At 41.2% G+C, this 26,106-nt stretch overlaps 2 protein-coding genes across 8 annotated transcripts in view; one reads left to right on the top strand and one right to left on the bottom strand.

Annotated features, from left to right (window-relative positions):
- Window positions 1-2,076: 2,076 nt before the first annotated feature.
- LOC128459065 (septin-9) overlaps window positions 2,077-26,106 on the bottom strand; it is a 72,967-nt gene continuing 48,937 nt past the window's right edge. For 3 of the 5 annotated variants that reach the window (XM_053444169.1, XM_053444168.1, XM_053444170.1), the window contains 9 exons: window positions 9,926-10,135; window positions 7,570-7,698; window positions 7,089-7,170; window positions 6,669-6,806; window positions 4,836-4,953; window positions 4,114-4,209; window positions 3,882-3,978; window positions 2,617-2,668; window positions 2,077-2,300 (listed from right to left, as the gene is read on the bottom strand). In XM_053444169.1, coding sequence (XP_053300144.1) covers window positions 2,159-2,300; window positions 2,617-2,668; window positions 3,882-3,978; window positions 4,114-4,209; window positions 4,836-4,953; window positions 6,669-6,806; window positions 7,089-7,170; window positions 7,570-7,698; window positions 9,926-10,135 — 1,064 coding nt within the window. In that variant the 3' untranslated portion in view covers window positions 2,077-2,158. Of the gene's footprint in view, window positions 2,301-2,616; window positions 2,669-3,881; window positions 3,979-4,113; window positions 4,210-4,835; window positions 4,954-6,668; window positions 6,807-7,088; window positions 7,171-7,569; window positions 7,699-9,925; window positions 10,136-11,884; window positions 11,984-18,297; window positions 18,416-26,106 lie in introns of those variants that run through there. The other 2 variants (XM_053444172.1, XM_053444171.1) reach the window with 2 other exon arrangements.
- On the top strand, window positions 22,736-26,003 carry LOC128459068 (uncharacterized). Of its 3 annotated transcripts, none has more exons than XM_053444175.1 (3): window positions 22,736-22,831; window positions 23,708-23,769; window positions 24,166-26,003. In XM_053444175.1, exon 3 carries the CDS (start codon window positions 24,167-24,169, stop codon window positions 25,076-25,078), a length of 912 nt encoding a protein of 303 aa, XP_053300150.1. In that variant the 5' UTR covers window positions 22,736-22,831; window positions 23,708-23,769; window position 24,166; the 3' UTR covers window positions 25,079-26,003. The 3 variants fall into 3 exon arrangements, with proteins under 3 accessions (XP_053300150.1, XP_053300153.1, XP_053300152.1); XM_053444177.1 differs by having other exon boundaries at window positions 22,768-22,827; XM_053444178.1 differs by lacking the exon at window positions 23,708-23,769 and having other exon boundaries at window positions 22,751-22,831.

Here is a 26,106-nt window from a genome sequence, read left to right as displayed (position 1 = left end):
ATTTTGAAGAGGCAGCGAGACGCCATTTTGAAGTGCTCTGCATGATGATTATGGGAAATTATTAAACAATTAAGAGGAAGTCACAACTTCTGCACTTCTAAATTCAAAAGGTTGATTGATGACTCATCAGACCCCAGACCATCAGCCACCAGACAATTAGCATTTGTTTTTTAGTTCATGTTGCTTTACTGATTTACTTTTTATTTAATTCAGAGATTAAATCTAATTACGCCTTTAAATGGGATAAGTAACTAAAGGATTATTTTGCAACTGAAAAATATGCACATACAAAATATTAACCCCTTTAACTTTATGCTTGTAATGCTAAAAACTGCCTTTTGATAAATGTGAAATTCAGACATGAAATAAAACTGCAGCCTCTTTCCCTTGACACCTGTTTGCTGTACATTCTGCTGATTCGACACCGAGGCCTTGACTGGAGCTCAGGACTCGTCTCCTCTCATCTCACCCATTGAGGAAGAATACAGGCACTCAGGCATTCAAGCAATTAGTGCTAATCAGCCATCCACTGACCGTGCAGGCAGCCATATTGATTTCAGAAGCTAATCAAGGGAAAGCTTAACGGCACGACACTTAACGAGCTCAACGATGTGAATTACACCTGCGATTGTAATGAGATGGGATCCAGTGTAGTAGAATTTAAAACATATATATTATTGTGAGCTTATGACAGGTGGCTTGTTCATCTTTACCTGCTGAGCAGATTGTGCAAAGTGTTCAATTTGGAAAATTAAAAAATATATAAAGTAGATTTGAAAGATAAACGTTCAGAATTACAGGAAACTGAAGAAAAATCTAAGAAAGTAAATATTTACAACTTTAATCTTTATTTCTTTAAAATAAGATAAAAGGACCATTTTTGTTAATAATACAAGTAAAAAAATGTATCAGAACAGAGAAGAATATACAGGAGAAAGCATGACAGTGACAGCTTAGAGAATTACATATGCTTCAAACAGACAAAGATCCTTGGTATATTATGGAAAAGCGAAGAAGTGGGTCGGTTTCCCGCTGCAATAAACGAGGGAGAAGGACTGAGTGTCGACTGTAGAAGAAGTTAACTTGGCACCAACAACCTGCTCCGTTTCCAGTTTCAGCCAACATGCGAGCAAACACCCTCCAATAAATAAGGCACTGGGATGGGCCCAAATGCAGGAAGAGTACGAGTCTGTGTGTGTTTGTTTGCGTGAAGTATTTGAATAAGTGGACCACAACTCATGGCATATGTTCACATTTCATCTCGTGCATAAATACTTATTCATCTTAAATCACTCTTAAGATATTTCTATTAATAAACGAGGACAAGTATCACCGGGAATTTTAAAAGAGACGTCCAGGACCTGACATCCATATTTACCATGGATACACATGTATAACAAAACAGATAAAGCAAAACATCTTGTGACAAAAAAAGAAAATCAAACATATGATGTACTATTGGGTGAGAGCTGAATATGTGTGTGTGTGTGTGTGTGTGTCTGTGTATGTGTGTGTCTCACATGTCGGCAAAGTGCTGCACAGCCACTGGCCAACACGTCAATGACACACGATGTAGAGATCAAGTGCAACAATGAAAGTCAGAACGTCCCACACACGTGTATAGAGGCGTGTGGAGAAAACTTCTGTTACGGCATCAATTCTTACAAACGCTGCTAAAAACAATCAAACTTGAAAACTGGGTGAAAGTGGACGAGGTTAACGCGTTACTGATCAAGACGATGCCGTGTGGAACATATTGCATCGTGTCAGTCGTCCTGTTTGGCAGAGCCGGAAACTTTGGCACCACAAGTAAAAACCACCGAGGATAACTGAAATCTGGAAGCAGGTTAAAAAATAATAGAAGAATCAAGCTGCAGCGCAACATGAAGACTCAAACTTCTCTTCACTCTCTGTCAGCAATCGTGAACGGGTAGTGTTTGCTAAAGAGGCAATAAACTGACGTCTGCTGTTCATTAAGCCGCCAAAAAACATTACAAATGAAGTCCCTCTGGCGAGCTTTTGAGTTTCTGTCCCACCGGTGATAGTGGGGGCTGGCATGGAGGGGAAGGGGGGGAGGGGGGGCTGTCGATGAAGGTAAAAGTCTCATAGCAGGTGAGTCGCACACAGCTGAGGTCGACAGCGGCCCGGCAGCTTGCGTCTACATCTCATGGGCGGCGAGATGATGCTCTGGGATTCCGTTGGCGTGCGCCACCACCGAGTTGTTCTCATTGAGGCGCCTCACGCGGTACATTTCATAGTGGATGCTGCTGGTGATGTCCTTAATGTTCTGCATATGGGTCCTGGAACACACAGACACACGAGGAACCTCGGATGAGACGGGGAAATCTTGGCTTTTTACAATATTTAAGAAAAAATCTTTCACTTAAAAAACGTGTTGATTATTAGGGGCCTATACTGATAATAAAGATGATTTATCTGATTGAAATAAATGGCAATGATTCCTAACATATTGTTATCAAACCCTGATGCAAAATAAGTTATCGAGGCTTGATGTTTTACAGTTTAACCATAAACTTTATCATAAGTAACTGTGAATAAAAAGAAAACGCTGACACAGGAACAAAAGGCAGCTTTCAAAACACAAAGTTCACTCACCTGATGAGGAGATCCCTTAAATAGGCAAACTCACAGTGGGCTATGTTCTCAACTGAGAGAGAGAGAGAGAGAGAGAGAGAGAGACAGAGAGAGAGAGAGACAGAGCGAGAGAGAGAGGTTATCAGTTATTAAATATTCATAATCGAGTTAAACAAACAACACAAGGCTAAACTGGTAAAAAAGGGGGATCAAAACAACAGTTTGACAGATGGTTACTTGAGTTTCCTGAACAGACCACTAGGTGGGGTCAGTGAGTCGTCTCTCGCTCACTTTATTCCTCTGTTGATAACTTCATCTACTCTGAGTCGTTCAGCAGAGATTAGACAATACAACTCAGATATTCCTGCAGGACACGTGTTTGTGTGTCTGCACGTTGCAGGAAATGAAACTTCCTTTATGAGACACTTGATAGAGGGGTGGAGCCGACTGTCTGGAGAGGATAACATAATTGAATATTGAATGACGACTCCTGCAGTAAAATGGATGTTAAAGCACAGCACTGACCAAATGATGAACTGAGTAAATATTCAAAGAAACAAAAAAAAGTAAAGCACCAAACAACTATTTATTTCCTATTTTTTTTTTCACTAGATGGAGCAAAACTAAGTTTCCTCTCTACAACTGATTTAACTTCTGATGTGAGCATCTTCCATGTCTTGAAGAGTGTGGATCGGGGGGGGGCTCTTCAGAAGCAGCCCCATGGCTCACACCAGTCTGGACCCTGCATGAAGCATTGTTTTATTGACTGACGAGCTCAGTGACTTCTTTGTCCATCTGGTGTCTTCTTAAGGAAACCACTTCCAGCTTAGTGATGTGCACACTGACGAAACTCTGCCCTCAAAAAGTCGAGATGCGTCCCAATCCTACTTTCTAACTCCGCCAAGGAGGTTATGTTTCATCTGGGTTTGTTTGTTCAACAAATTCGTGACTCTTGATGAAAATAATCAGGCATGTTTAGGAGACTGATATTTATAAGTGTGTGCAATTTGGTGTAGATCTTAGCCTCGGCTGTGGTATTGAGTGCAGTTCTAGTTCATATTGCAGTAACACCACTTCATCATGACATAACTGTTATCATGATGACAAATGATTGGTTAATGTAAATAACCTAATGCGTCTCTGATTTTACTGATTGTGAAGGTTAATGCTTTACTACGCCATTATTTTCATAGATATCTGGCCAAATGTATTTTTCTGACCACATTTTTGTTGACATCGACCTTTGACCAATCAACTCCAAAAGTTCATGGTCTGAAGAGTTGTACCTTCAATGGTTCCCCACTTGGTTTTCCTCCCCAGCAGCCTCCTGCCATTGACCTGGTACTCCTGGTCACTGCCCACCACAGCAAATGGGATCATCTCCTGCTCCAAGGTTAAACAGACAACTCAGTCAGATATCATTCACGTTAGGTCTATCAAGAGTGGCAGTTGATGGATTTAGGTTGACTGGGCTGTCTGAGCATCAATTAGGGCGACTGACTCAAGAGATATCCTCACCCTGATCTTCTCGTTGATCATTCTGTCCTCTGCGTCCTCGTCAAATTCCTTCTGAGGGTACACGTCAATCCCGTTGGCTCGTAGCTCTTCCCTGATCTGGTGAGTGATCAGAGAACAAACCCTTAATCAACAACAGTTCAGAAAGGCCTCAAATTAAGGCATTTAATTGAAAGAATAATGAGCCAGACGTGATTAAAGCAGCCTTTAGAGAATACAAACGAATGAGCCTAAAACTGGCTGATGCACAGATTGAGGCGGTATTAACACTAATCTTCTGACTAATCCAGTCCAAAAGTTTGGGCTTAGTCATTAATCGCTGTCTGTACACAAACAAAACAGAAAACCTCTCATAATGAGTGCCTCTGCATAAACCTGAGCACGCACACACATATATAAACCTAGGGGAGCCACCTCACAACTAATGAGACGAAGGGAAATCGTGAATACGATGCCAATAAAAACGTACAAAAGAAAGGCTGCAGCTTTATTAACTGTGTAGAGGAAGAGCAGAAAGGAAAGGACAAGAGTGGGGGGGAGAGAGAGAGAGAGATTCTCTCGCTGTAACGTTTCCATGTTTTCCAGCTGTCCAACCACAAACATGATAAATCCAAACTTGGAGTTCAAGGAAAAAAAAAAAAAGGGGGATTTTTCTGGATTATATATGAAAACTGAGATCAAAATACAGACATGTATTGAAATAAAGAAAAAAATACAGATGTTACCTTCTTTTTGAAGAAGTCCCTCTCCTCCAGGGTGAGTGTATCTGCCTTGGCAATGACTGGGACAATGTTGACCACTTTACTGAGACGTCTCATGAATTCTACATCAAGAGGCCGCAGACTTGAGAGAAAGAGGGAAAACAAACTTTAGATGTAGACATGAATATGAAATTGTGACACAAAATGCTTCCACCAGAGGGCAGATGTTCCTCACATCACCCAGATGGAACTCTCACATAGCTCCATGGGACTAAAAAAAACATGTGGTCGGTTTGAGGAGCACAAGACTTTTTCCACAGTTTGACAAAAGCATGGGTCTGTCGCTGGAGCTGCTGAATAACATACAGTTCGACAAAGATAGGTCATTGTCAACAAGGAGGGCCTTGTGCACTCATGCAGGAGCCATTCAAAAAGGACAAAAGTGCAACAATTGATTGCACACACCAGACACCCACATAGACTCTGTCTCTCTCGTCCTTCCGGCCTCTGTCCCATTAGGCTTTTTAAGGCAAACCCTGAGCAGCTGTTGGCCAGGCCATGTGACATCTGCAGTGTTGGATCAACATGAAACGTGGCTGATGGGGCACAGAGACAGGGGGCCATTTCACACCAGCCCCCAGCCAGAGCAAAGACAGACCATGACGCAAAATTAAATAGAGGCGAAGCACTTGAATGGTGATCAACTTTGTGTGTGTGTGTGTGTGGTTGTGCGCGTGTGTCCGAATGAGACTGAAAATCCACAGCTGCTTTCAATATTTTCCCAAGACCTGCCGCTGCACTCCACTAAAGTTACACAAATGCAAAAGCTATAAAATGCACGGTGAACCTATGAATCTAAGCACCCTCCCCCTAATTTCTCCTGCTAGTATTCCCCAGCCACCCCCCGCCGCTCAGAACAGTACGGGCCTGAACAAGCAGAGAGAGAGGACAGTTTATTCAGTTCAATCAAACACAGATGCTTGTGTCTGTAAGAGATCCAGGGAAAGAAACTTGGGACTGTGTGCTGCTTCAGGGCCTGGCGAGAGTGGACTGTGTGTGTGTGTGTGTGTGTGTGTGTGTGTGTGTGTGTGTGTGTGTGTGTGTGTGTGTGTGTGTGTGTGTGTGCGGAAACGTTCGTGGACATGTATGTGTTCCATATGAGGGATAACAATGTTTTTCCAAGCTGCTTCACATTAGAAGGCTTCAGAATAAACAGGAAATCTGTATCATTGTAAATGACCTTTTAGCACATGAACAACAAACAGTAACAGAAGTTTCTGGTTCAGCAATTCTATCATAGATTTTTATTAGCAACAAATTGCACACACATATATCAGTTTCCTAAACATGCCTGACTTTTTCATCAAGATCCATGAATTACTCAACTAAAATGTTGAAAATGCTGCCACGTATTTTAATGTCCTAATGTTAAAGTTAATAAAGAAAGTTCCTGGATTCGCCCCCCGCTCTGGAGCCGCACCAAAATATTAAGGGTTCTTCCTCGTGTCACGCCCAACCCCTAATCAAAGTTCAATTGATATGGGAGCAGACAGGGGTAAGAACATAACTTCCGTGCCGAATAAAATCATTTCAGCCGTCGTTTCTTAATGATGGTTACAGGCAAGTTTAGCAAAATACACTTTTTCTCTCCCTCTCACTTTCCTGTTGTAGCATCAGCCACCAAAGTGTCAGACATCTTATTTCTCAACTGAGAGCGACAGAGGGCAGCAGCGACATTTTTTAAGGTGTCGTGTTAAGGAGCAGACAAATAAGGTAGGGTTAATATTCTTAGTCTTATCTCTGTGTGTGTGTTTTCCTTTCTGAACCATATTTAACCACGTGTGCTTGTGTCCTTACCAGTGTCCGGTCGGGGGGATGAAGTATATGCAGCAGTGAACTCTGGAGTCTGGGATCCTTTTTTTCCTGTTGATGTTGATCTCCTCCTGCAGGTACGCCTCATACTGGTCGTTAATGAACTTCATGATAGGCTGCCAGCTGGAGCACAGCAGGTATGGAGGGAGGGAGGTAGAGGAAGAGAATGATAGATAAAAGAGGGAAACGGAGGAAGCAACATTGAGGTAGAAAGATGGGAGGAAAGAGGAGCTCACAGAATGAGACAAGTAAGAGGAAGGATACAAGGATTTAAAACAACAGAGAAGAGGAAAAGGGAAAGTAAGATGACAGGAAGAGAAAGGGGAAAGGGTGAGACATATGGTGAGACACATCAACTCACAGGGTTCATACAGTTAATGCCGTGATGACAGAGTAGTTAGGTACCAGTTCTCATTGTTGATCTGGTCGCCGAAGCCTGGAGTGTCAATGACCGTCAACTTCATTCTCACTCCCTTCTCCTCAATGTCTGCACACAAACAAAAACACAAGGTCAGGGAGAAGTAGAACACTGTACACCTATGATTACAGGAACGCCCTGTATACTACAACTACTGAACCTGGTCTCAGAGATATGATTAATGTATAATTCTATAACTGCACCAATTGTAACCTGAAATGCATCCAGAAACTTATCTTGATGGATTTGTTGAAAGTAAGATAAATGAATCATTCCGACGTAGTTTGAGCCTAACTAGAGATCTGTAATTTAAGACAATTGGATTTCAAATTAAAAAGTAAATACAATAAAGAAGGGAAGAAAACAAAGTGAGAGATTGGGATATTTTTGCTGACAGACATTCAGACAATCAGAAAAACAGACAAAAATAAAAACAGAGAAGAACTGAGGGGTTGAGGAGGGACGTACCGTGACTTATGGACTTAATTTCGATTGTTTTGGGGATCTTCTCCTGGGCAGTAGCCAGCACCGACTTACGGCTGACTTTAGACTTGAACAGCGTGTTCATCAGAGTAGACTTTCCCAGGCCACTCTGTCCTGTAAACAAAAACAACAACACAGACATGAGACAGTGAGACACACACACAGAAAGAGATGCTTGTACTACAGGTACCTCAAAGTGCAGAGAACTATAACAAATTATATAAAACAATGAGAAGCTAACACAAATAAAAAAAAAAACAGGATAAATCTGATATCTGATAAAATTCAGTTTTATTTGGCAATTTTCCGATACTTTTCAACCAGATGATCATTTGATAAGATTATATAGAGATATAGATAATAAGGGAAACTTTATGGTAGAATCAGTTTGTAAATATCTGTATGAATGCAACCATCTCCTCCCACCACCACAGGTTAATGAGGAGGAGATTGCAGAGGCCCACTGGGCAGCGACTGCACAGTTCTTCTTCAGGTTCTTTTAACGTCGAGAAATTAATACTGGAGAAGCACATTCAAACGCAGTCAAAGTTACAGGCAGTCAGCAGCGCGCTTACATGCAAACAAGGCTCTACTCTGCAAACAGTGACAGACAACAGCTGCACATTTTATTGGATGTAAATCATTCACTTCAGTTTGAGGTTAAGAAGCGATCATCCCTTCATGCCAAATGTGACGTACTGTAAAGCTTCAGCCCTGCACAGTGTCTGCCCTCTCCGTCAGCGAGTGTCTCAGTCCAACATTCTTTCACTAACAACCATCACAACAGATGTGGCACCAAAATCCCACATTTGCTGCCTGTATGTGGCCATCGTCGACCAGACTTTGTTGAAACTAACTTACAAATATAAATCAATAGAAAATACAAAACTATATTGAAGATGAAAAAGACAAATGAAAAGATTGCCCACAATTATGAAAACTGAACCAAATTAGAGGTTTCTTGCTACAATCGAGTTCTTCCAAGGTTCAAGTTATCTTTTTTTCATTCCTGTGGCGCAATTAGTAAAACTGCAGGCACTGACCACATACGGACAAACCACCCAATAACGATAAATGCATTAACAAATAAAATTACTTCACTAAAAGTCTGATGGCAGCAGGTGGAAATGACTTGCACTTGGGCACAATTTATCTACGACCAGATCGAAGAAAGTCACTGTGAGTGGGTGGTGAGAATCATCCAGAAATCTTGAGCTTGTACAGGTGATGAAGGCTCTCAACGCTTTCATATTAATCTGACGCCAATTCTTTACTTTTTAGATTTGTTGAAGCAAGGATAAAACATTTTCCTTAAAGTACTGTCAAGGTTAAAACTTCAAAGCTTACAATAAAAAGAGCCAGACTGCATTTTCCCTCTTCCCTCTTCAACACCTAATGCTTTTGAATAAGACCTGACAAATGGACCTTACCTGCTCTGTAGGCTTCACTGTTTAGGATCATGCAATTACAATTTACTAATACAAAACCAATATGTAAAACACAAAAACAACTTTGCCTGTTCTCAGTTTTTTTAGTGGTTGAAAATAATTTCAACTGAATGGAAAATTGGCTCCACAACCCTGAGGCTGTTTCTTAAACAAACTTTTTTTATTGGAGGATGAAACGCAGACACAGGCACAACGTCACCAAGTGGAGACATAAGGGAGGTGGTGGTTTTGAAGAGGCCTGTCAACTACAGAGGCGCAAGTGTGTCTGTGTGTAATTAGCTCCTGTTTAAAAGGAGTCTGATCACAGTGATGAGGGCTCAACCACAAACAGTTTAATTACTGTGTTTGGCTGCTTATTAAAACGGGTTTGAGGCTTCAGTTTTCTCACAAAACATGAGAGAAACCAGCACATCCACCTGAATGACAGTCGGCCTCGAGTTCTCTTCGAGAATAACACACATTTAAAATGTCGGCTGCACTTGATGACAAGCCTGCAAAAATGAGGACGTGAAAATCGTCTTTATAATATAAAAGAAGAAGTTATTAATTCATGACTTGGGCAATCCTGAATATTTTGGAGCTGTAACCATCCAGCCCCAAGGACAGAGTTCCAGTCAAGAGCAATGAGAGGAATGTCTTTTGGTTTGTCTGAGGGCTGAGCATAAAGACATTTAAACTCAGTGCGTTTAATTTAAACGTAACACATATATGCAGCAGGTCAGAAATCAGATTTCTTAACCTTTTTGAAATCATGTCACTCATTTTAACTATACTTATGATTTGATAGGAAAAAATATGACTGTTTTCTGGTGTGTTTCATAGCAGACATACTGTGCAGTGAGCCGATAGACAGACAAAGGTCTTTGTCTTCCTCCTAAATTAAAACAACTTACCCACAACCATAATGTTGAGCTCAAAACCCTGCTTCATGGCCTTCCTCCTCATCTGTTCCAGAATGGCGTCGATCCCAACGTAACTGAAGTCCACCACAGGGCCACCCACCTTCTCCCCGTACAGGCCGCCCATCGGTGTGGACACCACAGCATCAGGCATCACCGCCTCAGACATGGTCATGCCACTGTAGCTGGATATCACCTCTGGCCCTGGTTTGACAAAGGAAGAGGAGAAATGGAGGGTTAGAGGGGAAGTGGCTGAGGAAGTCATTTTCAGACATGACATGATATGGAATTTGCTTTATATGAAGAATGCATCAAGAGACTGTGCCGGTCGGAAACGTTCACAACAACAGAAAAATGTCCGAGCGAGGCACCGAGGAGATGACGTATGAATGCCGCTGTGGAAATCACATGTTTTTGTTGCAGCACACAGACATCAGCACGCATCACCAAAAGTCTTAGTGGACATCTTTGTCGCAATCGTCGATGCGTTAGTCACCTTTTTGTCATCTTGAGATAAATGTATTCTTGTTTGTTTTTTTGTATCTGTCCCGTGTCGCCAATGCATCAACTTACTCTGTGAATTCAATTAGCGAGGGCGAGAATTTGAAAAACAAGGACTGTGGGCGAGAGAGGAGCAGAGCTGAGGGCTATATCGAATCACTCAGTTCCTAAGAGGAATAACAAATTATTGCAAAACTGCTAAAAGAAAAACTACATTAAAATTAAACCACATGATAAAAAGCACAACCCGCATAACCTTGGTAAATCCCTGCTTGTCAATCATTTGGATGTACCTGCTGGAGAACTGGCACCAAAGTGGCAGATAAATATGTCTGGTTGTTTCAGTCTGCTTTATAATCACCACACACGCCATGTAAAAATCATCCCCTGACTTTTAAACACAGGAGACGGCTGGTCTCATGCCAACGCAGACTCTTGACTCAACAGAAAACTCATTTCAGAATACACTCTATAGTATTGAAGTACTTTTCACTTGGCAGGAGGTTATCCCTGCAGTTTGTTTTGCTAATGATTAGCTCAATGTCCTCCCGTGGAATTCCCACGGATGCGTGTCCAATCATAAGCTAAATATTCAACTTTTAATATGGTCTCTGTTGTTTTACTATGTTCACTGTTACAGTATGTTCAGGGAGTGCAGGTGAAGAATTTACACTGTTTATGTCTACGTCTCCATGTCCAGTGGATGAAGTAGAGAACACCCCTCAGAGGGCCCCACTTTCCCTCGCCTGCACAGAGCAGTGTTACTGTCTTGTTAATGTCAAGGGTGGAAAACAGAGCCAGAGACGGCTGAGGCTGAAACCTCACACACACACACACACACACACACACACACACACACACACACACACACACACACACACACACACACACACACACACACACACACACACACACACACACACACACACACACACACACACACACACACACACACACACACACACACACACACACACACACACACACACACACACACACACACACACGATCATAAATTCACAGTGGTCGCCATGGCCTCGCACCCACTCAGCCTCTCCTCTTCTTGATCAAATAGCCGAACCGTAGGTACAAAAAGCTTGTGCGAACATGAACACGCACATATAACCAGCAGCTTGGACCGACTGCCAAGTGTTTAATAGCTATTGGATTCCAGCTCAGGCACAAATCTCCCTCCACAACACTTGGCCTGTCACACAGAGAAGAAGTCCAAGCAACTAGACAGTTCACTTGTATCAGCCGGGGAATTAAATCATCGGAGGGGAAAGGCACCACTGCTGGTAGGAGCTCCTCGCACGTCAAACTGACACGGCAGTGATTAATGGGAGAAAATCAGTTTAGAATAACAGGGCTGTGGAAACTCAATATTTAGCATGGAGCGTTACTTTTATAATAATGAGCTCCATTGTGTATGTATGTGTGTCAGAGACCCACCTATGGAAGCAGCTCTCCTGGTCTCCCTCCTTCACCACTTCCCCATCCTGTTCCAACAGTTAGTCAGCAAACTGGTGCAAATCACTGCCCTCCACCTCTCCTCTGCACCTCCCACATTCCCATACCTCTGCTTGTGTCAGCCTCACCCTTTCCTCCCTCCACATACTGATTCTCTCCCATCACCAGGCCCCCCCCCGCCCCTCTTCCCTCAGTCTTCCATTGTCTCTCCCATGCGACTTTCTTTGTAATCACTCCTTTATCTTCTTCCTCCTCTCTACTGCTCCACTGGCGTTTATCCTGAAGGTTACACTGGTTTCATCCTTTTTCCAAATTCCCCTCCTCCTTTGTCTCACCTCACAAAACCCTTGTTCCTTTATCCTCCGCTTGACCACTGTGTACGTCAGCTGTTCTCCCTCTGCTTGACCTTCTCTTCTGTGACATTTATGTGCAATAAACAGATGTTGACCAGAGGATAGCACAACCTCGGCAGGAAGGCTGCAACAACGGTGCTCCACTTTCTGGACTGAGCGTTTCTGTATCTTATGTATATAGACAACATTATGTGTACAAACAATTTCAATGCCTGCAGTAGATTTCAGGGCTTGTCCTGAAATAGGTGCCTTATTTGCTTCTATGAAAACAATGCTGCCATCATATATTGTATTATCAAGCAGCACATAGTAAACATACTAAGCTCTGTGTGGGTGGAAAAATACAAAAGTCACCATAGGAGAGGGTGAATGGTGGACAGACAAATAGAGAAGGAGCTGTTTGTATCCTGCATTCTAACTCGCAGGTTTCCTGGTAGATGCAACAAGACTCTTCAGGGGCATCGTTATTTGTCATTCAGGAATATACACTGCCTTTTTGCCCAAGTCAGAGTAGTGTCAAACACTAAACCACTTGGCAAACAAACACAAAGTCCTGGACCACTACTGTTGGAAACCCAGCCCTGCCAAACAATAAAAATAAATCACTTTCTCTCGAGGTAGTAAACCATTTCAGTCCTGTGTCATGGATTTCAGTAAACTCCAGAGCCCAGGTTGAAGAGGTGTTGATACAAGATTGTCAAGCTGTGGGTGAAGTGTATTGTGTCAACTCTGTTGTTTTGACAGTGAATAAAACCAAAGCAGAGAAAGCCTCTGAAGCACCCACTTGTAAACATCTGTATACACTGACCATTTATCAGACTAGGGCTTTTCAGTGCCCTCACTTCTTCCATGACGTCCTTCGAAACAGATGTTTACCGGCCGGTTGGAGCACGACCCTATAAAATGTTAAGACAATGTCTGACCCTGGTGGTTCAGCAGCTGGTAGACATTTCCCCAACAAAGGGGCTTCACAGAACTGACTCAGATGGAACATCAGGTATCTGAATGTCTCATGGCAAATGTTATGCTGTGTAAAAGTTTCTCTACGTCATCTATTGAAGCCTTAACCATCCCTCAAATTTGTGCAAGGATTTCCTTTGTGTCAGATCTAGTTATGGGATGGTTTGGATAATGTGAGTCTGTCGATGAGCAAAATTTATTTTAGAAATTGGAAAGCTTGGAGTGAGTCATTTGGCTTGCTGGGATCCTGTTTTCAATTACAGGCACAAAAGAATGTTTTTTTTTTCTTGCCTCCAGCAGTGTCAGATTACTTTGCTCTTTTTGTCAAAAATGTCCAGCAGCCTCCAAGACCACAAAACATTTTGGAGGCTAGAAAAAATGTGAAACAAAAGAAACAGGCATCAAGTGAATTTAAAAAGAACCATGGTGAAGAAGAGGAGGGGGAAAGCAGGGAGATAAAGACTAAAAGCAGAGAGGAAGAGGACCACTGAGGAGTGGGGATAACACAAAAAAAAGATAAGGTCAGGAAGAGGAGGACAGAGGAAGGAGTATTGAATGGAGGAGGGGAGGAAAGAAAAAAACTTTGTACATTTTGTGTGATTTATTCTACTTTTGGGTCTGGGGCATTCCTCACTAACTACACACAGGCCTCCAAACAGGGATGTAAATACAGTTGAAAACCAGCAAAACATGTCCACATTTGTTAGTGTCTTTAAAAAAAAAGTGCCAAAACTGCCAAGAGCTGTGAAAAACGCTACGACTGTAGAGACTTGGTCAAAACCACTGAGCCATGCCTCTGCTGCCCAGGGTGTTGATTTTGACAGTGTGGCGTGCAAACAGGTCAGAGGTCGTGTTCCCAGTTTATTTTGGAAAGGAGCCGTGCTGAGGTTATGACAAACCAGTGGTATGACCCCGTGTAAAGAAACTGACTTGAATCAGAGAGGAATCAGGAGAAAGAAAGGATTGGAAACTTGGCTCAATGGAAGTGTGTTTGGTATCTTGGAGAGCGACTCACTCACCGAATCCTAAAAACTTGGATCCTAAAAATGATTTCCTTTATTTAGACACTTTTAAGACTTTGTAATACTCATGGCATTTTCAGTGCATGTCTGGAGCTCCATGTCAAACACACATTAGTGGACTAATCCACTAAATGGGCTGTTTGCCTCTTTGCTCTGGTCTAAAATGTTTTTATGGGCCCTCTTTAAAAGCATTGGCTCTTTTTGTTCTTTATTTACATTCCCGCACAGGACAAAGCTGGTTCACAGTTGAGTTCTTCAGACGACTGTGAGCTGCTTGAGGCTTATTCTGTGCTAAAATTAAAAAGAATTAAAGTTTCTGGGAGGTCTGGGCAATGAGTCTCACACGGTTCATTTCTCATAAGATGAGGGGATACTGCAAAGACAACTGAGAAAAGATTGTGCAGAAAGAATAAAGTACATTAAATTACTTTGAACTGGGGTTCCAGCACAGCCCTCCAGCACAGAATCAATTAAATACCATGGACCACTTGGGCTTGCAACAGACCCAGGGGAGGGACATGTATAAACACTTGTGCACACACAGACAAACACTTTTTTCCCACCCTTTGACAGTGAATCCCTTAATAAAAGGGGGAAATTGGAGTGGTGGCAGTGCAAACATGGTCTGTTGTGTTATTAAAGTCAGAGTGTTTGTGCAGCAAGGCCCAGTTCCCAGAGTCCCCATCATTCAGCTCTCGGGAGAAATGTGCCCTTTGACCCTTGCAGAACCAACTCGCTCATCATGTCACCTGGCATTGGACAACGTGTGTCTGTGTGTGTGTGTGCGCGCTGCATATCTTCTATTTAATAAGTATGCATCTACAGTATTGTGTATTTGTTAAGGCGTGTAGGATACCTTATCCCTCTGGAGCTACAAACTAGTGTTACTCAATCTCTTGCATTTTTTACTCCAATCTTGGACATGTAGACGCAAAGTGTCAAGATGCGTCCATGTCAGTGCAAGCAGCTTCAGAGGCTTGTGTTACTTTGCAGACAGATGAGAAATGTTGGTAAATTACAGTAATGATTGTAGAAGCCCACAGGTTTGTCTAGACTGCCAGAGGAATTTGTTCGGTCTCCACACTGCGGTGGTGTACAACAGAGCTGTTGTCTTTCCAAGCTCCTTTTAACATGCAGCTCACAATGAACATATTTCAAGGTTGAATGCTTATATTACGAAAGAAGAGCATTTATGGATGGTGTGATCCGTGGCTCATTTATTTGATATTTATATATCTACATAAGGGCAGCAGTTCCACCATAATACATCCGTCCTCACATAAGTGTGCAATTGACTACATTAAGCTTTTCACAACAATATCCTCGCCCAAAGCAACAGCTAAACATTAACCCCTTAAAATGTTTACACAAACACTAAATTAATCAAGAAGTGGACAATTTTCTGAGGCTCTTTGCAAAAATAACTTAGCAAGCTGTTATCTGCCAGCGGCTCCCTCACAGGAGCTGCTGGTCACTGTGGTGGCGAGCCAGTGCAGTTCCTTATCTTAGCGTGCAGGTCAAACTTTATCAGCGAATCGGTTGGCTGACAGCGGGTGTGGGTCCACAGGGCCAGAGGGCTCAGGAATCTGACCTCTGTCCACACGCATACCTCACCTCAGGGGCAACAGCCAGAAGCTTTCAAAGTTATAAAACAAGATTTTCTTCATTTGTCTACAACTGTCAGTGGGACTCATGGCAGGTGTGTGTGGCTGTGAGTACAACACATCCAATATTTTTTAAATGACTCAAGATGAGGGGAAAAGGCTCAATGTTCATACTTAAGTCAGTGTGTTGTTAGTTACAGGTTACAGTGCTTTAACGCTTGGTTGATTTTACCTAACTAAAGGAGCATGCTGTCTAACCAGATCAGGATGTTAATTCATGAAGGCGATGGTGTGTCGGTGTTGGGAAGTGGGCTGGGCTGAGGTCCCCAAGGCCACTCATACAATTTTCCACTGCATTTGTGAAGGTGTACAAGTACATGTCCATCATTCCATTAGTAATGTAACCAGGAGTCCTTACAGAGTCTTTGATATTCCCCACAATCTGTGTGTGTGTGTGTGTGTGTGTGTGTGTGTGTGTGTGTGTGTGTGTTATATAGCCTCTCACTCTGGTTCTCTCCAGGCTTCAGCGGCAGTATTTATGGACTGTGACTGACGCACATACAAAGCTCAACCAATATCAGTTGGATATAATTGGGCACACCATATTCCACATTTAATTCAGGTTAAATTTCAGTCCGTTTTAAGGGCCTCCTCATCACCAACGTCAGCTTTGAAAATTCTATAGTCCTCATAGATATCACTCAAGACATATGGAAATGGAAATTTGTGAAAATGTTGAAAAAGCCTTTAATTTAAAATATGGATCTGATTGAGATACACACCAACATTAACTTGGTCCTTAAGTTTTGTGGTAATCTATCCAGTAGTTTTTGTGAAATCCTGCTGACTAAGAAAAAAATGCAGATGAAAACATTTCCTTCTTGGCAGGGGTAATAAACACTGTCACTTCACACTGCAGCATGTTAGCAGCTTCATCAGTGTTGTAGTCCTTTGCATATTTTGCACAAAAGGACTTTATATCCAAATTCCCATACGTAATTGGACACTGCATACATTACCATCTAAAATAAGTAAAATTCCTCACACAAAGTCGTTTTAGACTGTAGTTACCAAATCAGAGTATGCCCTGGAATTCAAATTTATGAATTTTACAAAAAAAATTTAAGTTGTCATGCATATACTTACAAACTTATGGGGTGTGTCAAGTTACAGAGCTGAAACCTTATCAATTATACTTTACGCAGCTGTAGCATGCATGAAATAGTTTGCATTTCACGGTTGTGATTCTGAATTCAACAATAGAGACATAATCTCACTGCTGCGCCGACTCTCAAAATGCAGACACAAGATCCAGAAGGTAACGATGACCTTTTCAGCGTCCCGTCAAGCACTGGTGAAAGGCCACTGTCTGTTCTCGCTTGGCATTACACAGGGGCCACAACAGAGCTCCTTTCAGCAACTCTGTGTAAGAAAGTGTGTGTGTGTGTGTGCACATGCTTCTGAGGCAAACCAGAGACTTGTGACTATCTGAGAAGGTGGAGGGTGGTTGCTGTTTTCCATCGGTTGGAGCTTGTCAGAGAGCTGTGCCATGTGCCCCCCCACACACACAACAAAACCTGGATGACACAACCTTCCAGTTTCAGCCATAGGCTACCCAGAATCCACCACAACCACAAAATGACAGAGACTAATCAGAAAGGAGACTAAAGTGAAGCTGGACGGGGTCAACAAAACTTTTCCAACGACACAAAAAGAACAGCCTTTGATTTTGGTCAAATTTGATCCATAATGTTTTCCACCGGAAAGGAACAAGGACAACTTTCCACCAATTACCATCAGTTACGTTGATTCCTTTAGTTTCCAAAGCAGACAGAACTAAAAGGTCCCTTCTGCAAACACGCACAAGCGCGCGCACACACGCACGCACACACACACACACAAACACACACACACCTGGTGATGCATCAATATCAGAAACAGCAGAACACACGATGTGAACTTAAACAGAATAGGAGCTGAAACATGATGGCAGATCCCTTTGTGTATATTGATTACAAAGCTTGCCACCGAGCAGACACACATACACACAACATTTAGGACACGGAAAACAAAGGGAATGTAAAACCTTAAGAATGGTAATTACACACGGAAACAATATGCAAATAACACAGAGCAACTGAAAAATTCCCTCTGATACCGGAACTCAAAACATCTCCCATGTGTATTAAACAAAACTGTTAAAAAAATTTACAGGAGCACGAAAATACTTATTCATTTATGGACTCAGTCAGGTATGACAGCCATGCAGAATATATTTATAATGTAAAGTATGTGAAAACCACAGATGATCAAAGCTCTTCTTCCACTGGAAGAACAGAGACATGCAAGGGGAAAAAAAAAATGAAAGAAAAAAACATTTGCTTCCTCTTGTTTTGCTTTCTTGCAAAACCCACAGGCACGCACACGCACGCTCGTCCAGAATGCAAAACACTCACCGTGTGTAAAGTATGTGTCGTCCCCTGCCGAAGTTCAGCAAGTGTGTATGCACTCCCTGTGAAAGAGGCCAAACTCTGCCTAGCTCTAGCGGCTCCCTGCCTGTCCCTCCCACCCATGCCTGTCATGTGACAGCTTGCAAGGGAACAAGACACTCCCACTTCCTTCCAAAATCCCCACTACCCCCCCTTCCTCACAAAGTAAAAACCCCAAAATGCAGAAGAGGGAAAATAGAGCACAGTATTGGTCTGTGGAAGAGTTTGAAGGGAACGTTTAAAAGAAGGCAGAGATTGTGTGTGTGTGTCTGTGTGTGTATCTGCACTGAGACTGACTTCTAGCTTCAGGCCGGCTGACTGTCCCTCTCCTAAACTCCCAGGATTATTTACAACCGTAATCTAATTACCTGGCATGACCCCCTCATCTCCTCTCCAGGCTCTGCATTCACCACATCCCACTCATTCCTCGCACACAGACCTGAGACATGTCACATCAAACCCTTTGTCAGAATGCTCAGGATAATAGTTCTATTCTCATGATACTAACAAATGTGTTGTTTATAGAAAAGCTCATGGTATTATGCAACATATTCGATTTCAAAATCATGAGAAGGAAAGGTTTCCGGTATTTTCATGCACTGCAGGGTGAGCATAGGATGTGTAAGAGATTTGTTCTTTCCCAAAAGCTGGGGCTAGAGGTATTGCATAATTTCATCGCAACCTTTTAAAATATTTCTGGCATGATGTAAAATGTATATTTACTATCATTATAAAGTCATGATCAATTACAGAGCCACCCCTAGATGAGAGAACTTCATTTATCCACTCATTGGGGAAAACATATAAATCTATATAACATTTCTTCAAGGGGGGGCAGCCAAAGATAAGAATAACAGTTTAATCTTCAACATGAACAACTAAAACAATTAAAACTTAAGTGTCCCGTCTGATGCTGATTCTTTAGCCTTCACTTATTTTTTAAGACCTGAGAGCCAACCAATTACTTTGGCTGATTACTGTTCTTGGAGTATGTATATTTGTGTGATTAAAGAGGAGAGGAAACAGCTGTCCCCAGCCTCACAGGAAGTGTAATTATACACCAGTACAAGGCTGAAGAGCGACCTAACAGCCACGGGAACAGAAACACACACACACACACAGGGCAGCACCTGCATTCCTCGAGATGAAGGGTCATATTCCTGAAAAAAGAAAACGGGCACAACGGGCTGCAAAGATTGATTTGTCTAATTTCATCTGCACATAGGATAAACCCTTCTCCCCGTACACACCCTATTCTGCACTATACCATTTACAGTAAATATATATATACACTTAAGCTAATTTATAGATATGTAACATCTGCAAAAGTTCGGTTAGCATAAGTTCATTTGGATTTTATATTTCTTTTGAGCGCATGTCTCCTCTGTTTTACGAAATACCAGAGAAAGACTGTTTCGGTGCCTCTAAATGAGGGGTGTTTTGTAATCCAAGGAAGGTATGGGCCAAATGCATTGGCATGACACAATTCCCCATTTTACCCACATTCACTCATCCGTACATCGCTCCTAAAAGCTGCACTTGCTCTACTGGACAAGACATCCTGAGCCTCTGCTGCAACACACAAGCAGGGGGCCTTGTGAGTGTGATCGAACCAGGTTTGACCTAATATGGAGCTAAAAATAAACCTTTTTTGCACTAACTCTTACAAATTGGGAAATTGTACATTCTTCCCCCCCCCCCCCCCCCCAAACCTTTCAGTCCAAGCCTCCTGTTTCATCTCCCTTCTCTCTGAAATTCAACTTTGTCGCAGCAGTAAAAGGCCATGGTTTAAACTGAACATACATATGAAGTTATAGACTGGTGCTAAAATGTAGATAAAACACAGGAGGCATCAGTGGATTTAAAGGCTGACAGATTGAGTTTGCTGGTTTTTAAAATCACCTCCTTTCCAGTTCTGTGAACTTAACAGCAGGTCCCAGTGCAGTCATAATACGGACATGACCATAGGAGAATACACTTACTGCTACTTCTCGTCTTTACAGTCCGAGAGATAAAACAATCCACAGTGTAATGGACTGAGAGAAAGAAAGGAAACTTGACTTTCATTCAAGGCAAAACAATTTAGACCCAGATTTAGTCATGTGATTTTGACGATGTGTCATGAAATTGTTTCTTTCTCAGTCAAAATGAGAACAGCCTTGTGTAAATTAAATCTCTTGCCAACGCTGAGCTCGAAACACAAACTTTTCCTCATGACTGCCTCTGTGGAGCCTCTCTCTCTCCTAATGTTTCACTAAAAAAAAACTTTGAGCCAACCTACCTAACTTACAGCAAGCTTGAACTTTGTCCGTGACAACTTTCAAACAAAGGCATTTTCAGACGTGAACTCCTAGAAATGTCTAAAGAAACAGTTCCTGGACATTTTACGGAGTTTGCTTTTCACATATGAAGAACGCAGCTAGAAGGGACTCATTTAAAACAAGAAAATGTCTGGAACTTTCAAGCAAGGATAGGCGTCTGGATAGAGCATGCAGGAGGCAGGACATTAGGTATAAATTCCACTGCAGAAAACACAAAACTCTTTGTGTGCAGCATATTGACACCAATGTCGGCGCTTATCGCCGAAAGCTCTGAAATCCTGTTGTCTTAACAAGAGGACATATTCTTCGATGTCTTCTAACGTGCATCTTTTTCATCTTGAGATATATTTCATACTTGAGAGCTTCTCTGTCTGTCGCTTATAAGAAATACAATCAACATGCACATTTAATTTTCTGGATATTTTCCTGCTGCAGAGTTCAGTGCATGTCTCAAAAGCAGCTCATGAAAGGTGACACAACTTTACAGATGTTGATGTATTCAGATAAACCGTAAGATAAAAATTATTTCCACTCCCTTCCCTTCGAAGCTTCTTCCTGAAGCTACCGACTCCTGATTGAACCCGGCAGTGTGAGCCAACCATCATTTGTTTGAGCCGACATAACTTGGCTTGTTCCTTTGTAACAGAGTTGCTGCCCTGCTGGGGACCTTTTCGGATAAAAAAGATCTTCATTTTGAGGAGACAGGGGGATGTAGTGACAGGGAGCCAATGGCAGGGGCTGATGTTTCTGGAGCCAAAATGGTCTCATATATTGGCAGGCGGAGTATAGGGCTGCCTGGCTGACCCCTGACAGTGTTCCTAACAGCTGTCCAAGGTCTTTTATAACACAGAAACAAGATGGATAGCATAGTAGCCTGAGTCACTGGGTGCATTGGATTTAATGCAACAGTGGCTAGTCTTTTTCCTCAACAGAAAACACACAGTGAAGGGAATGCTATGTATTACTATTGCATAAAGTAACTTAGATAAAATACCTGTGAATTTCCTAAAAAATATCAGTGAATCTTTGGCTGCGCTGCCTGTTGAGGATATTTGGGAGTTCAACAAGGACAAAAAAAATCCAAACCCCCGGAATGAGAGCATTGTTACACAGCATCTCGTGTGGGGATGATCTTAAGCTGCATTTACAAAAGATGCGGGTGGTGACGGCAAACTGACTAAATGTTTCCTTTGTGTGTTCGGACTCCCTTTCTGTCCTGACCAACACAAAAGAATCCATTACAGGATATCAAAAGAAACCTGCGTGTGTGTCACATGAATCCAGTTCTCTGGGAAAATCAGAAATACTTGGTTGGTTTGGAGGATACATAGTAAACAGCTAAATGAGACACTGTCGCTGCTCTGAAAACAGCTGCTGCAGTCTGTGTGTGTACAGACAAAAAGCCTGACAGCTGATCTGCTCTTCTGCATGTCTCTGAACTAAAATGAGCTTTAAAAGGCAGCACTGGCATAAACATTTAACAAGCCTGAGGCCAAGTGACCTTCCAGGTGAGCAAGGACAACTACCTGTGTGACAGCATCTCCTGCTGGTTGCTGGAAGAGTTGCAGGCTGAAACAACTATTCCATGTTCCACTGCAGATCATTAGACATAGAATTCAACATGCCATTGAAATCTAGTGATCGGCTATGAAGAACAGTATCAATATTGCCATTTATATAAAGATTTATCCACTTGTGAAAGTATCATTTTGTAGAAGTGTCTTAGAAAAGTTTATGCCATTCACTCTGAATCTTGACTGTGAATTTTTTCCTTATTTTTAATCAAATATAATTAGGAAGTGATTGATGAAGGGAGTTTTTCAAAAAATATCAAGCAGAGGTACCACACTTTTACATTTTCATTGCATTCACTGAACACAAAAGATTTTATCCCCAATTAAACAGGAAGTAATGTCTTAAACGGGGTAAAGTCAGAATTTCTCAAACCATGATTTCTGCAACTATTTAGCTTAAAAAAAAAGATACAATTCCACAAATAAATTTCAATACAAACAATCAGCTTTCGTATCTTCACAAGTACATTACAGGTAAACCCCACCTCTGTGTTACCAGGAACAGAAGTTGCTATGCTGGTTTCGCTTCCAGGAAATAACAACTAAAGGGGAGCTGGGACTCACACTAACACAGATCATATACCTAGCGACTGCACACTAAGGCAGGTGAGTACTCTAATCACTACTTTTTGATTTAGTTTTCACTGAGTATTTATTCGAGGCGTTTAATCCCAGTCTTCTTTGTGATGGAGTTCTCTATTTTTTTCTCCTTTTATTAAATTGTTTCCCTCTATTGAATTACATAATTTGTTAAGTCGGTGATGCTACACTTGGTCATTCTTTGTTGATAGCTTTTTTGTGTCATATGAATACAATAATTTACACATTACCAAAACATTTCCAAATTTCATAAAAAACAGATACACAATCCTTAATCCACTTTATAGCCTTGAAACATTCACCTACTTTGTTCCATTTCCTGAACTGTGATTATTTAAAATATACAGGTGATTTACATATACATATACATATATATATATACATATACATATACATATATAAATATATATATATATATATATATATAGTGATTATTGTGTGTTATTTCTCAAGTAAAACAACACACATTATTTTATACAGTTTGATCAGAGGCATAAAAATAATGATGACCTCTCCGTCAGGACAAGTCATCCTTTTTTCTATGACTTATAACAATAGACACCCATATGAACACTGAAACAGGTTTCACTAGTAATCGTTCCTTATTAGAAATACATTCTTGATGCATCAGTCATTTCAGTATGGACTCCACCCTTTGTTAACTACTCCTCTCCCATTGGAATACTATAGAAACAAAACATATAGGCTCATATTATAGTCAGATAAACTTTGTAAGTTTTCACGTAGAATAAAGATCTTCCTAATAAAACCTAAGCCCTTTCTGCATTAATAAATACATAGATTATCTTCTATCCACTACTTTCAGACATATGTCTCTGCAGCTGGTCTTTACTTACTTAATAACGGCAGGTCATTTTACAGTTTCAGAAGAAAAGCTGCAACCCGCATCACCACAGGCTAAATAAACAACACATTCCTAACAGGTAGGTTGAGAACGGGAACTGCACTAGTAAAAATAATCTTTATATTTATCCCGAGTTACAATTACATGTATGGGTTGATAATATGGGGCGATATGGCAAAAAAATGGGCCCAGGATATCGATTATCATCATTAAATGGCACGTTATAAAGTGTAAAGACAGATTTGCTCCTGAGTGAAGGTTGTGGTTTCAAACTCTTTTATGAGGAGAGAATGACAAACATTTGATAAACAGCAAATAATTATATAAATCTGAGGAAGACTAATTATGTGTTATACCTCCTTACACAATGCATAACCATTATATTAATATATATATAAAACCTTTATTGTATTGCTATTGTTGTATTGCCCACCATGCCCAGCCTTCCTTGATATGTTTGTCTGTATCATTACAGGATGAGGAGGATGTCAGGAAGAGTCATGAGTTGCTTTGCAGCTCTGTTCCTTGCACTGGCCTCTGTGTCAGCTGTAGAAAGACTCAATTCAATTAATGATTTGAAGAAAATCAACTTTGGTCAATCTGTGCCCAAACACATTCTTCTACTTCTCCACTGGTTTGCCAACGTAGTTGAAATGGACAGCAACAACATCATACGGTTGACGTTTGACCCAAACATTGATGATTTTGGCTCGCATCATTATGGCAACTTTGAGGGGCTGCTGGAGCCAACGCCTTGGGGTTACAAATACTACACTGTTGGCAATCTCCTTCTAGACCAACGTGGACAACTTCCAGATTATGTCGCCAATCCCCGGGCAGAGTATGAGGGAAGAAACTGGGACCGGATCGTATTCAGAGTCAGGCTGCAGAACACTGGATGGCAAACTTTGCAACAGATAGATCAAGTGTACATCACTCAGCATTATGGGCTCCATGGAAATACGACATATAATCCTGAACATACCTATGAGATCACGACTAACCTCCTGAGACAAATCCGAGAGTTTTCTGTGGGAGGAAACTCACTGTCCAATCTCAGAGATCGCTATGGAAGTAATGCTAGTGATTCCCAGTTATTAGAATTCAGAAACATATGGGGGAACCTAGCTTGTCTTGGACTGCTGTTGTTTATTGTGATCCAGGAAAGGTACAACTACAACCAACAAAGTGCCCGCCTTCAGAGTGGGTCAACAGTAGGAAACAACGTTGTGACACAGCCTTACATTCCTCCTTACATTCCTCCTTACATTCCTCCTTACAACTTCCAAGGCCCCAGACAAAATCAGGGGAATGATAACACATTCCTCCTGGTTGTTCTCATTTTAGTGGTTATATGTATATTTGCCATTCTTGCCGCTCATAAATAGAGGTAGGGAAAGATGACAAGAAATTAGAAAGATGTTGTCCAAACCAAACTTTTCTTTTTTTTTTTGAATACAAAATATACAATACAATACTTTTAAGATGATAGGGGGAATCAAGCAGTTAAGACTGATCAATGGACCTGGATAAGGGATAATTCTAAAAGCTAGTGTATGCTTTGTTTTGCTTTCATGTTTATCTAAATGGGTGCTACATTATTTTATTAACACTGTTCAGGTAAATATTTAGATAGAGGTTGTGTTTATGGACCAAATACGGAAAAATCACAGAGAGTCACTTCAGGTCAGCACTAATTGAGGCTAAAGTACCAACATAAAAAATATCTGATCAGTACATGATCTTCACAAAGTGTCGACATCAGTTGAAGACAGTGGTGCAATGTTAATTCAGATTAAGCTGCATATTAAAATTTGATTTGTAAGAATCTTACTTTCCTGGGGAAATTACATAACTAAAGATTAAGGACATTTTTTACATTTATTAGACCAAGACGTGTGGTCCAAGGAGTTCTACTTACAAAAAAAACAAAACAGTTAATTACAGCACAAACTCTTCTTTAAAATAACTATTTTTGTACACAGTAAGATATTATACTGGTCTTAATACTTCTAGCTTAATTCATATTCAATGTCATGCTCCAGCACGTCTAAACCAATAGTGGTGACTCACTGTTCTTTCATGTGTTCCCTAGAGATGAAAAGAAAGTAAATAGCTCTGATGCATAGATGAGAACCACAAGCTAAAAGGATCTATGGCGTGTTAAGCATTGAGTATGTATTAGCATAAAAAAAAAAATAGATGTATATTTTAAACATGGTTTTGTACTTTTGCTACAATATTGTAAATGGGGTGTTGATTGAATACACGCTGCTGTTTGTTTGGTGTGTAAATAAAAGGTTTAAAAGACAACACATTTTTCCATCTCCTCCTTCCACTTCCTCAATTGGTCAACGTGTGGTAGAACCATGGTCTACAGAAAGACATTTTTATTTCTGACACAATATGAGATCAC

The sequence above is a fragment of the Pleuronectes platessa genome, chromosome 16 (assembly GCF_947347685.1).
Source record: "Pleuronectes platessa chromosome 16, fPlePla1.1, whole genome shotgun sequence".
NCBI classification, from domain to species: Eukaryota; Metazoa; Chordata; class Actinopteri; order Pleuronectiformes; family Pleuronectidae; genus Pleuronectes; species Pleuronectes platessa.
The sequence above is the reverse complement of the archived record's forward strand: the minus strand, read 5'-3'. Positions and strand labels throughout refer to the sequence as shown.